The sequence below is a fragment of the Mauremys mutica genome, chromosome 3 (genome assembly GCF_020497125.1).
Source record: "Mauremys mutica isolate MM-2020 ecotype Southern chromosome 3, ASM2049712v1, whole genome shotgun sequence".
NCBI lineage: Eukaryota > Metazoa > Chordata > Testudines > Geoemydidae > Mauremys > Mauremys mutica.
In genome coordinates this window covers 3,166-18,827 of record NC_059074.1, presented here as the reverse complement: position 1 = coordinate 18,827, position 15,662 = coordinate 3,166, and the positions used below count along the sequence as shown (strand labels likewise).

General features: G+C 41.5%; 1 protein-coding gene across 1 annotated transcript in view; it reads left to right on the top strand.

Moving 5' to 3' along the window:
• The window catches only part of LOC123366004 (ATPase family AAA domain-containing protein 2B-like), a 43,714-nt gene extending 28,357 nt beyond the window's left edge, over positions 1-15,357 (top strand). Inside the window, exons 5-9 of the mRNA XM_045009059.1 lie at positions 1,307-1,409; positions 1,961-2,069; positions 9,334-9,450; positions 10,607-10,682; positions 15,012-15,357. Coding sequence (XP_044864994.1) covers positions 1,307-1,409; positions 1,961-2,069; positions 9,334-9,450; positions 10,607-10,682; positions 15,012-15,357 — 751 coding nt within the window. The remainder of the gene's footprint in view (positions 1-1,306; positions 1,410-1,960; positions 2,070-9,333; positions 9,451-10,606; positions 10,683-15,011) is intronic.
• Positions 15,358-15,662: the final 305 nt, after the last annotated feature.

The following is a 15,662-nucleotide window of genomic DNA, read 5'->3' as shown; positions in this document are numbered from 1 at the left end:
TAATCTGTTTGTTAGTTGTCTTGTAAAAACCATGCATGATATTAAGCTTTTGTCCCTTTTCCTCCTCTCTGTGTTCCTTATTTTAACATCTTGATTTTTAGTTTAATTTTGACTCTTGTTGAAGGGGTTTCTCCCTTCCTCGTGTGTGTGTGTGTGTATATGTATATATATATATATGTGTGTGTGTGTGTGTGTGTGTGTGTGTGTGTGGTGGTCACACTACACACTATCAGGTTTGGTGGAAGGGAATGACCATCTTCCAACAAATTCCCAAAACTCCCAGACTTCTAAATAGTTATCTTTACCTCCATTGATTTCAGGATTTCACACTTTAGATTTACCTTTAAAGTGCTGACTGGAAATGATTGAAAGTTGATAACAGTTTCCAACTGTTATGCAGCTTTAGTACATTTCCAGTGGACAGGTATCCACCGTACACAAACCTTCACCACAGTTAGCAATAATTTGACAGTCATGACAAATAAGTAGATGATTGATTGGGCCTGGCTGATGACTTGTCATCTCCTTCCTGAGAAGTGGTCCGTCCTGCTCAGTCCATAGCACCACCAGTTTAACAACACTTTAAGAGATTTAAGGTAAAAGTCCTTCTCTTGAAGAGCTTGCAGTCCAATTATACAATGATTAAGTTAAGTGATGCAACAGAGGCAAATTAACGAGCAGTGGAGTTCTATATTTGTCTCTTTCATTTCACATATTTGGTTATTTAAAAAAAAATCCTTTATTTGTTAGCCCTTGCCTCGGAGAAATGCTGACATTTTATAGAGCTTACAGGACTGAGGCACATTTACAGGAGTGCAGTGTTACTACCTGTGCTACACTGGTTATGCAGATGAAAAGCTTCAGTCTCACAGGCTGTCAGTCTGGTACTTTTCACAAGTATACCATTCAGACTCACCAGATTTTAAAATTAACCCCCACAACTGACAAAGAGAACACACACTTTAAATTAAAATTGGTATTAGAGTTTGATTCAAAGCCCATAAAATAATCATTTTTTTCTTTGCCCACACTTGGTATACTTTTACCCTCTTCTTCCAATTTTCTTTATTACGGCTGACTATTTTTAGTTTAATTGATGGATTCAAGGAGTTGCAAGAGAGACTGAAATCAAATTTTAGTTAATCTGCAGATTTTATTCCATATATAATTCTGGGAATGATTGCAAAGAAACTATAATTTTAGTGTCATGCGTTACATAGAATTATTTATGTGTAAAAGTTCTGTAGCTCTTCTATTTTAAGTCTGAATATTTGTCTTTTTTATGTTAAATATTGTGTATATTTAGTACTGCTGAAGCTGTACTACAAGAAATGGACAATATTAACATCAGGCGGAATAGGCGGTCTGGAGAAGTAGAACGGCTGCGAATGTGGACAGACACAGAATTTGTAAGTTCAGAATCTGTCAAATTTAGATAAAAGTAACATCCAGTGGCTATAGGTATATTTTTTTATAACTCTCCATATGTCAGTTGCCTACAGTATGTTAAAATTCTAAAGCATTTTTTCAACTCCTAGCTAATGCTCACTGTTATAAATAAACACTGATGCTAGCTAGGTGTATTTAATTTTAGAAATATATTAATATGTCATCCTGTTTGGTCAATGGGGAATTGACTGACGCATTCTCATATTGTGCTAGTGTTGTTAAATTGGAGAGGAAACATGGTTTAGTGGTCCGAAAACAGGACTGGGCAGCATGATGGCCTGAGTTCTAAACACAGGCTTTGACATTGACATGATCTGTGGCCCCGGGAGAGTCATTCCTCAGTCCTCCTCATTTGTAAAATGAGAATACTTACCCTACCTCTCAGGGTTATTTGTTGGTAAAGCACATGGAAGATGGAAAGCACTACTTAGGTATTACCATTACTATTTGGGCTAACAATGCAGGTTACAAGGAATAATATAGATTAATGAGAAAATTCATTTTGTTCTAGGAAAACATGGACATGTATTCTCGAGTGAAGAGAAGGCGGAAATCACTGAGAAGAAATAGCTATGGAATTCAGAACCATCACGAAGTGTCCACTGAAGGGGAAGAAGAAGGTATGGATTGTACAGATTAACTATAGGGCTTCATTTAAAACACTAATGAAACATACTGTTTAGAAGAAATGACTGCTTAAAATAGCTAGTGTATTGATACAAATACTGTACAGTACTACTGTACTGTAATAGAGAGAATTAGTAATAATTTGCTTCTGCTTAATAGAAAATGAACAGGGTCATTGGAAATACGCAATATAGAAATTCTGCTCTTTAGCAAAGATTTATGGTGTCCACAGGTTTCAGTGTACTGCTGAAAAGGATCTGAGAATTATAGTGGATCACAAATTGAACTAAAGCTTTTGTTTAAAAGAAAAAAAGTTTGTTAAATTGGCATTACAAATATGGAACAATTTAAACCAGATTTCTTGCATCTTAGAACTGAAACAGTTGCTCTGGGTAGTGTAAATCACAGTGGGGTGTAAATTTTGAAACTCAGTGGAGGCAATTTAAATAATATTAACTGTTATAGTAGTGATTATTTTAGTAGAAACATCCAGCTGATATCTTTAGCCTATGTGTTTAGGTTTCTTTCAAAGAGCTTTAAATAGGAATTAGGCTGCAAATTTTAAAGTTGTAATTATTTTAGTATTTTATCAAATATTTGATTTCTTTTGGTTATCATAGGAATTTTGGGACAATGAAAAGAAGAGCAAAGGTATTCTAGGTTTTTGGAAATCATAGAATTGTACAGTCAGAAGGAATCTAGAGAGGTCATCAAGACCAATCCCCCTGTGCTGAGGCAAGACCAAGTAAACCTAGACCAGGCGAGCTGATTTTCAGTGGCACTCTCACTGCCTGGGTCCTGGCCACCGTTCTGGGGGACTCTGCATTTTAATTTAATTTTAAATGAAGCTTCTTAAACATTTTAAAAACCTTATTTAATTTATATACAACAATAGTTTAGTTATATATTATAGACTTTTATAGAAAGAGACCTTCTAAAAACATTAAAATATATTACTGGCATGCAAAACCTTAAATTAGTGTGAATAAATGAAGACTTGTCACACTACTTCTGAAAGGTTGCCGACCCCTGACCTAGACCATCCCTGACAAGTGTTTGTCCAGTGTGTTCTTAAAAACCTCCAGTGATGGGGATTTCACAACCTGTCTTGGAAGGCTATTCCAGAGCGTAACTACCCTCATAGTTGGAAAGATTTTCCTAATATCTATTCTAAATTTCCCTTGCTTTAGATTAAGCCTTTTACTTCGTGTTCTACTTCAGTGAACATGGAGAACAATTGATCACTGTCCTCTTTATAATAGTCCTTAACATATTTGAATACTGTTATTAGGTCCCCGCCCAGTCGTCTTTTCTCAAAACTCAACAGACCCAGTTTTCTTAACCTTTCCTCTTAGATCAAGTTTTCTAAACCTTTTATCATTTTATCTGCTCTCCTCTGGATACTCCAGTTTGTTGACATCTTTCCTAAGTGTTGTGCCCAGAATTGAACACTGTACTGCAGGTGAGGTCTCACCAATGCTGAATAGAGCAGGACAGTTACTTCCTGTATTTTGCATTTGATACTCTTGTTAATACTCCCCAGAGTATTAGCCTTTTTTGCAACTGCATCACATGGTTGACTCATACTCAGTTTTGATCCACTATAACTCTCAGATCCTTTTCAGCAGTTGGCACGGAGTCACAGTTTCAGTACTCTGAATGAAGCCAGTCAGGACTATAGTGTAATGTGTCTCCCCTCAAGGCACACACTCACCAGGGCAAGAGGCCTCCCCGGCTTCAGTGTTTCCTGGGTTTGACCTTGGAGTAGTCAGCACCCCTGTTCACACAGTGAGCTTCCCACAGTGAGTCTACCTGGATGGGACACCTGGGGAAGCCTTACAAACCCCAAAGGGCCATGTACCCCAACTTTGCAGTCAGCAGTGACTCTCTGCCAGTGTTGTAAAACAGAGGGGTTTATTTGTCATTGGGAACACTGCATTGAACAGATCTTGTTAACACAGAAACCAGGAAGTTACAGCCAAGTCCATCTTAAGGGGCTCCAGAGCCCTGGGCTCTTCTCCCGACTCCCAGACCAGCAGATGGACTCCCAGCAGCCCAGCCTCACTCATGGCCAGCAGCCCCGCCTCCATGCTTTGTCTCTTTCCCAAGTAAACAGGTCACCTGGTCTCTTTGTTCTCCAACGCCTTTGGCTGGCTCCTTGCAGAAGATGGGCTCTGGCCATCAGTTGCGATGATACAGAGTGTCGGCCATTCTTTTTGCCCAGGCAGACAGTCAGTAGTCTGGGGGTTGCTGCAATGATCACACACTCTTATCCTTTCACCTAGATACTTGAATAATACATTGGGAAAACTGAAGCCTACACACAGTATTTAGAGAAAACATTAAGACCATTCTCACTTTGTCACAGCAGTACTACTACCTAGCCATTTTGTAGCTGTGCATTTTATTTTTCTTTTCTAAAGCAAGTATGTTGCACTTATCTTTATTGAATTTCCTCTTGCTGAATTCAGACCAATTTGTCAAGTTTGTTTTGAACTCTAATCCTGTTGTCTAAAGTGCTCGGCACCCCTCCCAGCTTACTGTTAACTGCATATTTTATAAGCGTACTCTTTGCTCCATTATCCAAGTAATTAATGAAAATATTGAATACTACCAGACCGGGTACTGATCTGTGGGGTCCCCCACAGATTCATATGCCCTCCCAGTGAACCATTGATAACTCCTCTTTTACTATGGTCTTTAGCCAGCTGTGCACCTGCTGTATAGTAATTTCATGTAGACCACTTTTCTGTAATTTGCTTATGAGAATGTCATATGGGGCAGTGAAAAGCCTTACTGAAATCAAGATATATCACATCTTCTGCTTCCCCCCCGTCCATTGGGCCACTAACCTGGTCAAAGAAGGAAATTGTGTTGATCTGGCATGATTTGTTCTTGATGAATCCATGCTGGCTGTTCCTTATAACCCTATCATCCTATAGGGTGCTTACAAACTGATTGTTTAAAAAAATTGTTCGAATATCTCTCCAGGTATGAAAGTTAGGCTGACCGGTCTATAAATCCCCAGATCCTCTTTGTTCCACTTTTAAAAGATAGATACTATGTTTGCCAGTCTGCTGGGGCCTCACCTGTCCTCCATGAGTTCTTGAAAATAATACTTAACGGTTCTAAGATTGTTTCATCTAGTGCCTTAAGTACCCTAGGATGAATTTCATCAGGCCCTGCCGACTTGAATACATTTAATTTATCTAAATATTCTTTACAGTGTTCATTTCCTGTTTTGGCTTGCATTCCCTCCCCATTTTTTTAATATTAATTGTGCTGAGTATCTACTCCTCATTAACCCTTTTAGTGAACACTTCAGCTTTCTTGATGTATAATCAGTTATTAGCTCTCTTTCCTCGCTACTCTTTCCTTCACTATTCTCTTGTTCCTAATGTATTTAAAAAAAACACTTGTCTTATTATCTTCTTTGTCCCTTGCAAGGTGTAACTTATGTTGTGTCTTAGCCTTTCTGATTTTGTTCAGACATGCTTGTGCTGTTCTTTTGTGCTCCATCCTAGCAATTTGTCCATGTTTTCACATCTTGTAGGATTCCTTTTTGATTTGCATGTCATTTAAGAGCTCCTGATGGAGCCATATTGGCATCTTACTATTCTTCCTGTCTTTCTTTTGCATTGGGATGATTTGCAGTTGTGCCCGTAATGTTGTCTCCTTGAGAAACTGCAAGGTCTCCTGACCTCCCTTTTCCCTTAGATTTTCGTCTCATGGAACCTTACCTATTAATTCTCTGAGTTTGTTAAAATCTGCTTTTTTGATTTTCACTGTCCTAATTCTGCTGCATTCACTCTTCCCTTTCTCCTTAGAGTAATGAAATCTATCATTTCATGATCACTTTCACCAAAATTGCCTTCCACCTTCAGATTCTCAATGAATTTCTCCTTGTTGGTCAGAAATCAAGTCAAAAATAGCTACCCCTCTGGTTACTTCATCCATTTTCTGAAACAAAGAGTTATTCCCTGTACATGCCAAGAACTTATTGGACATTTTGTGTTTTGCTGTATTACTTTTCAAACAGATTCTGAGTACTTAAAGTCCCTCACTACTTCTGGGTCTTGTGTTTTGGATGTTTCTGTTATTCTTCAAATGCCTCATTCACCTCCTCTTTTTGATTTGGTGTCTACTGTAGACCCCCTTCCATGATACCATCCATATTTTTTCACCTTTTGTCTTTACCCAGAGACTTTCAACTGGTCTGTCTCTCAACCTCCTTCTTGACCTCAGAACAAGTGTATATATTCTTTCAGCACCGCCTCCCTTTTTCTCTGCCTTGTCTTCCTACCTATACCCCTCTATACCAATATTCCAGTCATGAGATTTATCCCACCAAGTCACTATGCTGCTAGTTAAGTCATAATTTAGCCTAAGCATTTATATTTCCAGTTCTTCCTGTTTGTTGCCCATACCCTTTGCATTTGTGTGTTGACATCTGAGATATTGAGCAGATTCCCATGCTGATTATTCTCTTGTTGCTCCTGAGATCCTACTGTAATTTTCCATGCCTCCCCCTCATAAGGTTCCCCTCAAACATCTAGCCTTCTGTTAGTTGCCTTTTTTATGCTTACCTGTGGGCTTTTGTTACCTGTCTCCTTTGAACCTAGTTTAACTCTCCTCGCTTATTTATTTAGTGTGTGCATAGTTGTCTAGCCAAGCAATGGCATCTTCAGTGGCATGATGCAGTTCTTCTAGGCCACCACTGAACCTAGTCAGCAGGCATTCATCGACAATGTTTATCATCATCTGTGTTGCACCGCAGCTGCACAAAGGGCCATCATGAAGGCCCTAGCGATACTGGTTAGCTGCACAGAGACCTTGCCCAGTCTGGAACCTGTTCAACAGGGACCATCGACGACTGGGCAGGTCAAAACCAGGTGGGCAAATTGTGGGGTTGGCGGTGAGGGGAAGTAGTTGGAGGTTATAACAGGTATCCATTCCTCCCGCCAGAGTGTTACCACCCTAACATCCTGGTGTGGCAGATGAAACCATAATGGGCTACGTGACGGCAAATGTGCAGCTGGTGTTTAAAAAGGTCATTGTGCAGCGGCAGGCTTGGGTTGGCGCATACTTTCTCCAGTAATTTGCCAGTGGCAACCTTTCATCTTATATGAGGAGATGCAATATTGCTCAGAACTGGAAGCCATGGGAGTTGAGTCGGACACGGTGCCAGAGATGATGCACATGGCCGCATGTAACTGCGTATTCACCAGTTTGGTGTGTGATGATCGACTCTAAACTGGTGCGCAGTACTCCGCCACCGAATACGAGGTGGCAAGAGCTGATGTCCGCAGAGTTGGAGCAGGAACACCTGATGACAAACGTGCCAGTTTGCTCAGTAGATTGTTACGCATCTTAACTTTAGCTTCTGTCTTCTTCAGGTGGACATGGTAATTCAGTGTGCAGTCTAAGGTCCCATCTAGATAGATTGGTTCTACTTCATGCTTCACCTTTTGACCATTCTGATAAACATTCAGTTCTTGGTTTGCGCTGGTGTGACGAAGATGGAACAAACTGGAAACTGTTTTTATGATGCTAGGCTGGAGATGCCAAGTCTTACAGTAGTCAGCTAACTTTATCATGTCCCGGTTTAAGGTGCCATCAAACTCGTGGAATGTCTGGGCCTTGGTACTACAATAGTGTCATCTGCGTAAATGAACTTTCGTGACTCCATTATTGGCAGGTCATTGATGTAAAGGTTGAATAGGGTTGGAGAAAGCACAGAGCTCTGGGGGGGTAACCCATTAATCTGTCGTCTCCAAGCACTTGTCTTCTCCCCTATATGGACTCTGAACTGCCTATTGCAGAGGAACAGTTCAACGAGTCCTGTGACCAAAGGTAGCAGGACCCGTGATACCTTCACGAGCAGGCCAGTGTGCCATACCGTTTCGTATGCTACTGTTAGATCGATTAAAAACAGGCCCTGTTTTTAAGTTTCTCTGGAAGCCATTTTCAACAAATGTGGTCAGTGTGAGTACTTGGTCGCATGTGCTATGGCCACGGCAAAAGCTGGCTTGGTCAGGGCTCAAAATTCTCTCCATGTCGGGTAATATGAGCTGTAGGTGGGTGGGTGAGTTGGCGCTTGAAGATGCTCTTCCTTTTCTTGGTAGGTGGACCCCATCTCCTCCCAGCAGTCCTTCCTGGAATAGCCTTCATGGTTAAGAAAGCTTCTTGGTTGCACAGATGGTGTCAATATGCATTCATCTCCAGGATGCATATCCCCCTGTCTGGGACCTTACCCTCAGCCATGAGGATGAACAAGAACACAACCTTCACACTTGCCCCCAGAGCCCTGTAGTCACTGCTGATCTGCTCAGGGTCATACCTGGTAGTATCATTAGTGCCCACATGGATGAGTGACATGGGATAGTGGTCAGAGTTAATCAATAGCAATAAGACAGAAGTGATCCAGAAATACCATCCGGCTAACTCCCTTTGCATCACCAGCCATCTGTCTTACCAGCCACTTGGCACTTGCATGCTTGTTAAAGCCTGGGCCTTACACACAGCTATAATGGGTGACTCAACCCATCACACTCGGCTGTCTGTAATCACTGGTCTGTTCGCAAAAAATTGTACTGCTCTCTCTTCAAAGAGCCTAGCTAGAGCCCTTCAAAGAGCCCTGCTAGAAAGGAGGTGCTGACTCACCTACCTGCAGGGCAACCTTGTTCAGACAGTCAGCAACCTAGCCTAGATTTCAAAACACAGCATCCAACCCAGAGTCCTACACACTCATCAGCAAGTTCCCATCACAGAAAGTGTTTCTCTTTTGTCCCCTTCCCCCATCAAAGTTAATCAGTAGCAGTAAGACAGAAGTGCCCCACAAATACTCACCAGCTGGCTATCTTCTTTAGTCTCCCAGCTGCCTTCATTTTACCAGCCACATGTCTCAAGTAGGTAAGGGATTATTATTAAAGTGAAAAACAAAACCACCCCCCAACTGGGTAAAATAAATGAATTTTATGTAAAACCACTTTATAAATATATAGAAATCTACTACATTTATTATTGTTATATCCTGCTGATTTTTTCAAAAAAAATCCCATAGAAGCCAGTAGGGAATTTGGCAAAACATTCTGCAGATTTCCAATAGCCCCAATGATGATTAGTTTGTTCTAATTAGTGAAGAACATGATCCTTATGCATTTAGAATTTATTTTGTGGATTTATTTTTGGGGAGAGGGTGAAAGGGGCAAGGTTGCTGTGAAATAAAGTAATAGAACTGTTGCTTTTTCTTTCTAGAATCTCAAGAGGAAGATGGAGATATAGAAGTAGAAGAGGCAGAAGGAGAAGAAAATGATCGACCTTATAATCTAAGGCAAAGAAAAACTGTGGAAAGGTACCAGGCACCTCCAATAGGTAAGGAATCAGGACCAGAGATGACCTTTCTACTCATATTAGCTGGACTTGCTCTTTGGTAGAGCTCAAAGACAATGGACAAGGGGAGAGAAGTTGGATAATTGCTGTTCATCCCTAAGGGAGCTTCTATGCAGAGTTCCACAGGGTTGCATCGTGCTTCCCCTTTTGTTCAACATGTATACGGGGCATCTGAGAAGGTTAATGAGAGAGAGCCTCTGGTATATTCAGTGTGGTGGTGGTATCAATTCTATAACTATCTAATCTGACCTACCTAGTGCTGTTGCATGCCTGGCTCAGAATCTGGCGTAGGTGAGGACATAGATAAGAGCTAACTGGTTAAAGCTCAATCTAGATAAGGAGATGGTGATCCTGGTAGGTTGGGGGAATCGGAATGGAAGATATGGTGATGGTTAAGTTTGTTCCTCTTAGTGAGATTGTGTGCCCACCATTCATAACTAGTGTGTGTAACTGGGGATAGTGTTGAATCCGTGGATGCTGTTAGTTTATCACAAGTAGCATTTTCCAGTCTTCATCTAGATAAGAGATTGCAGCTATTTCTTTTGGACGTAGACTTTGCTGCTGTTCATGCATATATCACTTCAAAATTAAACTACCACAGTGCACTGCACATAAGACTACACCTTAAAACAACATGGAAACTGAAGCTGTTGCAGAATGTGGTGGCATGAATTCTGCCTATTTGAAAAACCACTTCTCTATCTCTGCTATATTGTGACCGCTGCAATCAGCTGAGGAGTTTGAAAAGAGATGGAACTAGTAATGGAGGCCCCTCGTGGAGACTACTCTCTCTTTCATTCTTTCCCTTGATCTGAAATAATCCAAATCTTCTACAGTGAGGGTATGCTGCAAAGCCCATTTCTTCATATGGCTTTTGGAGCGAGAGGGTCACAATAAAAGATGAGCATTGTGAGGAAGAGGGATATAGATGAGCTTATTTTCATTATGGTTTTATTTGCTGGGTTTTGGGTGAGGTATTTCTAATTTTTGGCAAAGTCACCTAGAGCTCAAGATAGGCACTTCTTTGTATAGATTTGTTATAAATGAAAGTAAGTGGTTTTTTTTTAGTAGATTAAGTCGTGGTTCCCCTTTTTGTATTTATTTGATGTTTCAAGCCTGTTACCTTTTTTTTTCTCAGTGCCAGCTCATCAAAAAAAGAGGGAAAATGCACTGTTTGATATTCACAGATCTCCTGCAAGAAGAAGCCATATCAGGTAAATGTCACAAGCTTTTTGTAGGTAGAAGATATTTGTGTTTGTTCAGCATATTTTGTTAGCTGTTTATTTTGAAACTTTCTGTCTCTGGATGATACTTATTAAACTCAAAGAATCAGAAGTAAGGCTCTCATCCTGCAGTGAGCTTCATGTAGGTGGACTCCTGTGTTCATCCAAAACTTATGAAAGATAGAAAAGCTCATTTCAGGTTTGGGGCCTAAGTCTCTCTCTTTTTTTTTTTTTTAAAAGCTCTTCTGTTTGTAACCTGTTGTTTCTTGTATTATCTGAAAATAATTGAATACCAATTTAGCTGAATTTTCCTATAATTAATAAAAAAGTCAGTATAATAGCATCAGGGTGTTACAAATAAAATGATTGCAGAATACCTTCATGGGAAGATGGTTAGTTAATCTGAATAATAGTATGAAGTAGTCTAGTTTTTAATTGCAGAAGTATATAGGAACGTTAGGAATTACTAGAGTGGAACAGACCCAAGGTCCTTCTACTCCAGTATCCTGTCTATTGACAGTAGCCCAGCACCAGATGCTTCAGAGGAAGGTGTAAGAATATTGCAGTAGGTGGATTTGGGATAACCTGACCTCAACATGGGTCTCATCCTGTTCTTAAGCCCCAAAGCACAAGGTTTAATATCCCTTCCAAGATTATATTAATTGTAACAAATCTAGATATTATTGACAGCCTTATAAATATCCAATCCCATATTGAATCTTAAGTACTTGGCGTCAACCACTTTCTGAGGCAATGAATTCCATAGTTTGATCACATGAATTGTGCCTTAGGATCACATTCTGATTAGGGAACAAATGAACATAAGTCATGGTTGTATCATAATGCCAAGTAGATGTTCTGTGTGATTAGCAATCTGCTCAGGAGAGGCCCAAGACTGGAATAGCGGGTATGAATCAGGGTCTTTGAAAGAGCTGTGTATTTGTATACTGTAGCAGTCTCTAATACTGCTATATTAGGGTATGTCTACACTGCAATAAAACACCCATGATTGGCCTGTGTCAGCTGACTTGGGCTCCTGCAGTGTAGATGCCTGGGCTGGAGCCTGGGCTCTGGGACCTGATAGTGCCAAGCCCGAACATCTACACTGGAATTTTATAGTTCCACAGCCTGTTTTGTCTTTTAAAGCAGCAAATTTCCCTCTGTATTGAAGAAATAAAGGACACAAAATACAATTTAAAAAAAAAAGCAATCATTTTCGGTTCTGTTCTAGTAAATATTTCTTCCAAGTAGAGTTCATCCAAATTTCAATAAACAGAAAAGGGTTGTTTTTTTTTTAATTTTATTTTGTTTTTTTGACTTGCTCTATTGCCAGGTAAAACTGGTGTATAGTAAGTTGAACTCTAAAGCCTTGAGCAATTTTTTTGTAAACTTAGGCACACAATTAGAACCCGACCTTAGAGTTTGTAAAAATGAGCTTTCTACGAACTGAAATTAATAGGATATTTTTTAAACAAAAAGGCCTCCTGTCGTGTTTGCAACCCAAATATAATAGCATGATCCTGTTCTACCTTTTAAGTGAAATGAAGTAGAAACTGATTGTAGACCACATTGAAATTGACAGTTTTCTTTTTCTTGTCCAAGCTCACAGAAGAGCAGTGTGTGTGAATATGGGAAACAAATATATAATGCTTAAAATTCTTTCAGTTTTAATAATTTCCTGTGTTTGTAAGATAAAAAATGTGGTTTTTAAAGATCTGATTTTAAAAAGGGTTTTGTACATTAGTTCCAGCCAAGTTATTTTATCAACATTTTATTTAAAGAGAGAAAGCATTTCTTGAACAGATGTTCTTCTTTGAATAGTGTCCCGATGGGTGCTCCAGTCTGGGTGTGCTAGCTCCCCTTAAGCCTCTGATCGGAGATTTCTCATAGCAGTGTCCCTTCGGCCTGTGTATGTGTGCTAGTTAGGCTCGTCCCCCATGCCTTCGTTATGTAGTACTGCACTGACGAACCGCCTCAGTTCCTTCTCAACCACCTCGGCCTGAGACGGAGCTCTGGCAGTTATCCCCATTGAGATTTCCTCAATTTTGTCCTCATTTCTTATTCTAGTAGTTCTTAGCATTAGTTTAGTTCAGTGGTTCTCAGATTGTGGGTCAGGACCCCAAAGTGGGTCACAGCCCCCTTTGAATGGGGTTGCCAGGGCTGGCTTAGACTTGCTGAAGCCTGAGCCTCACTACCCAGGGCCGAAGCCAAAGTCTGGGGCTTCAGCAGTGGGTGGCAGGACTCAGGTTGCAGGCCCCCTGCCTGGGGCTGTAGCCCTTCAGCTTCAGGGTTGGCCCCCCTGCCCGGAGCAGTGGGGCTCGGGCTTTGGCCCTCCCGCCCAGGGCAGTGGGGCTTGAGCAGGCTCAGGCTTCGGTCCCACCTCCTGGGGTCGTGAAGTAATTTTTATTGTCAGAAGGGGATCGCGGTGCAGTGAGGTTTGAGAACCCTTGGTTTTAGTTATTTAGTAAGTAGTAGTAGTTTTAGCTTCCTAGTTTTCAAAATAAAAAAAAATTCTCTATTATATATTATATTTAGATAGATACTAGTTAGTAGTGCTTGTTCACTGGGATGTTCTACCCAGTTCTCCCAGCTTCAAATGGTGTCTGTTGTGCTGGGAGGTGAACCTGTGATGGGTACTCCTGCTGCATCTGTTGCCTTGGGGGAAAAACACATCTGTCTAGCACTGAAATCCAGAGCCAGAAAAAACAGGGAGATAAAACGTTGTCTCCTCATGACTGAGAGCTCTCTATGCCTGGCTTGTGACCTGGGCCAAGAGTTTCCATCTGTACACTGGTCTCCAAGAAAATTTTCTGCCTCCATAATATTGGAGCCCCACTCCTCCAAGGCATCTAGGAGGAAGACGCAAGACTCCTCTCAGAAGTCCTTCAAGGACCATGCTCTGGGCTCACCAGGTAGGGAATCTACCTCTAAAAAGCCGAGATTGATTGTCTGTCTGTGTCTTTCTGTGTCTGTCTGTGTCTTTAGTCACTCTGGCACCATCTGTTCTCCAATTGGGTACCCATGAGGCTGCTGGTTCCTCAGGTACCCAGGGCACCGTTAGACTGAAAGACTGCAAAGCTTTCTTTAATCATTAGTACTGTTAGCAGACCAAGATGGCAAGAAGAACTCTTCCTCGATATTGAAGAAGCCCTCTCGGGCTCCTAATACATTTCCCTTGGAGCACCCGAGACCCATGGTACTGTTAGCGCCCTCAGCCACCATCACCTTGGTGGAGGACTGCAGACTCAGTACCCATGACACACTCACAGGAGTTCCATTTTCTCCGAGACCTGGCTGAATCGGAGACACCAGATTTTCTGCTGCTCGGCTCCAACATGCTGTCAGTACTGAGAACATCAATATCGTCTGAGGTACCAGTGGTTTCACCTCAGATCTCCAGGCGCTCCATTATTCCAGAGTGAGTTTGAGGAAAAGGATGCTGATGAAGACCTTGCCTTGGTGTCTCAAATATCAACTCAGGGTTCTCTCACTCCTATAGAGGCCTCTTTCCAGAAGTCTCTGATGAAACTATAACTACTCATGGTAAAAATTTGCAACCAACATCTCGCTGGTATGAGCACCTGTGGATGCCACCTCCATCTTATGCACCTCTTTCTTGGCCATATTAGGACCTTTGGCTGGCCTATTGCCAACAATTCTACAGGGCGTTGTGCATCAGTAGGCCCTACCAGATTCATGGTCCATTTTGGTCAATTTCGTGGTCCTAGGATTTTAAAAATAGCATTTTTCATGATTTCAGCTACTTGATTCTGAAATTTCACAGTATTTTAATTGTAGGGGTCCTGACCCAAAAAAGTTGTGGGGGCGTGCGAGGTTATTGTAGGAGGGGTTGCGGTACTGCTACCCTTACTTCTGCACTGCTGCAGATGACGGTGCTGCCTTCAGAGCTGGGTAGCTGGAGAGCCTGCAGAGCTGGGCTCCCAGCCAGCAGCCAACAAAGAGCCACTGCCAGTAGCTGCACAGAAGTAATGATGGCATTATATGGCATTGCCATCCTTACTTCTGTGCGGCTGCTGGCGAGGCACTGCCTTCAGAGAGCCAACAGCTGCCACTCTCCAGCCACCCAACTCTGAGGTCAGCACAGAACTAAGGGTTGCAATACCACAATCCCCCTAAAAGAACCTTGCAACCCTCCTACAACTCCCTTTTGAGTCAGGACCCCCAATTTGAGAAACTCTGGTCTCCCCTGTGAAATCGGTATAGTAAAGGGTAAAAGCGTGCAAAAGACCAGATTTCACGGTCTGTAACGTGTTTTTTCATTGCTGTGAATTTGGTAAGGCCATAATCATCACTCCTCAGAGAGAGGCAACCTGCATCACTTGCTCCCTCCCGAAGACATGACCCTCAAGCGGAATCTTTTGAGGAGCAGGCCACTAATACTGATGAAGAGGTCTCTCCTATTATTTCATCATTGTCTCTGGATGAAGCTGTTATGATTCTTCGTCCATCCTTGGTGGATGATTTTAAGCACTTCCAAGTTCTGGTCAAGAGAATTGCTGACTCCTTGCGGTTCTCTTTCCAGGAAGTTAAAGAACTTCATCATAAGCTGCTTGATATCCTCTATTCACCTACCTTTGCCCACTTAGCTTTGCCTGTCAATGAAGCTCTTCTGGACTCCAGCTACTGCATGCAAGAGAGTGGATAAGGGGTATTATCTTCCAGCAGAGGACTCCGAATTTTTATTTTCTCATCCATCACCTAACTCCTTGGCAATCAATGCAGTTAATGAACATGAAAGGCAGCACTATGCTAAAAACATGCCTCATGAAAAAGACCACAAATGTCTAGACCTACTGAGGAGGAAATCTTATTCCTCCGTGTCCTTCCAATTTAAAATTGCCAATTACCAGGTGCAAATGGCAAAATTCAATCACAAAAATATACCAAAACTCTTTTGTTGACCACTTACCAGCAGAGCTCAGGGATCAACTTAATGCAGTTGTTCTGGCA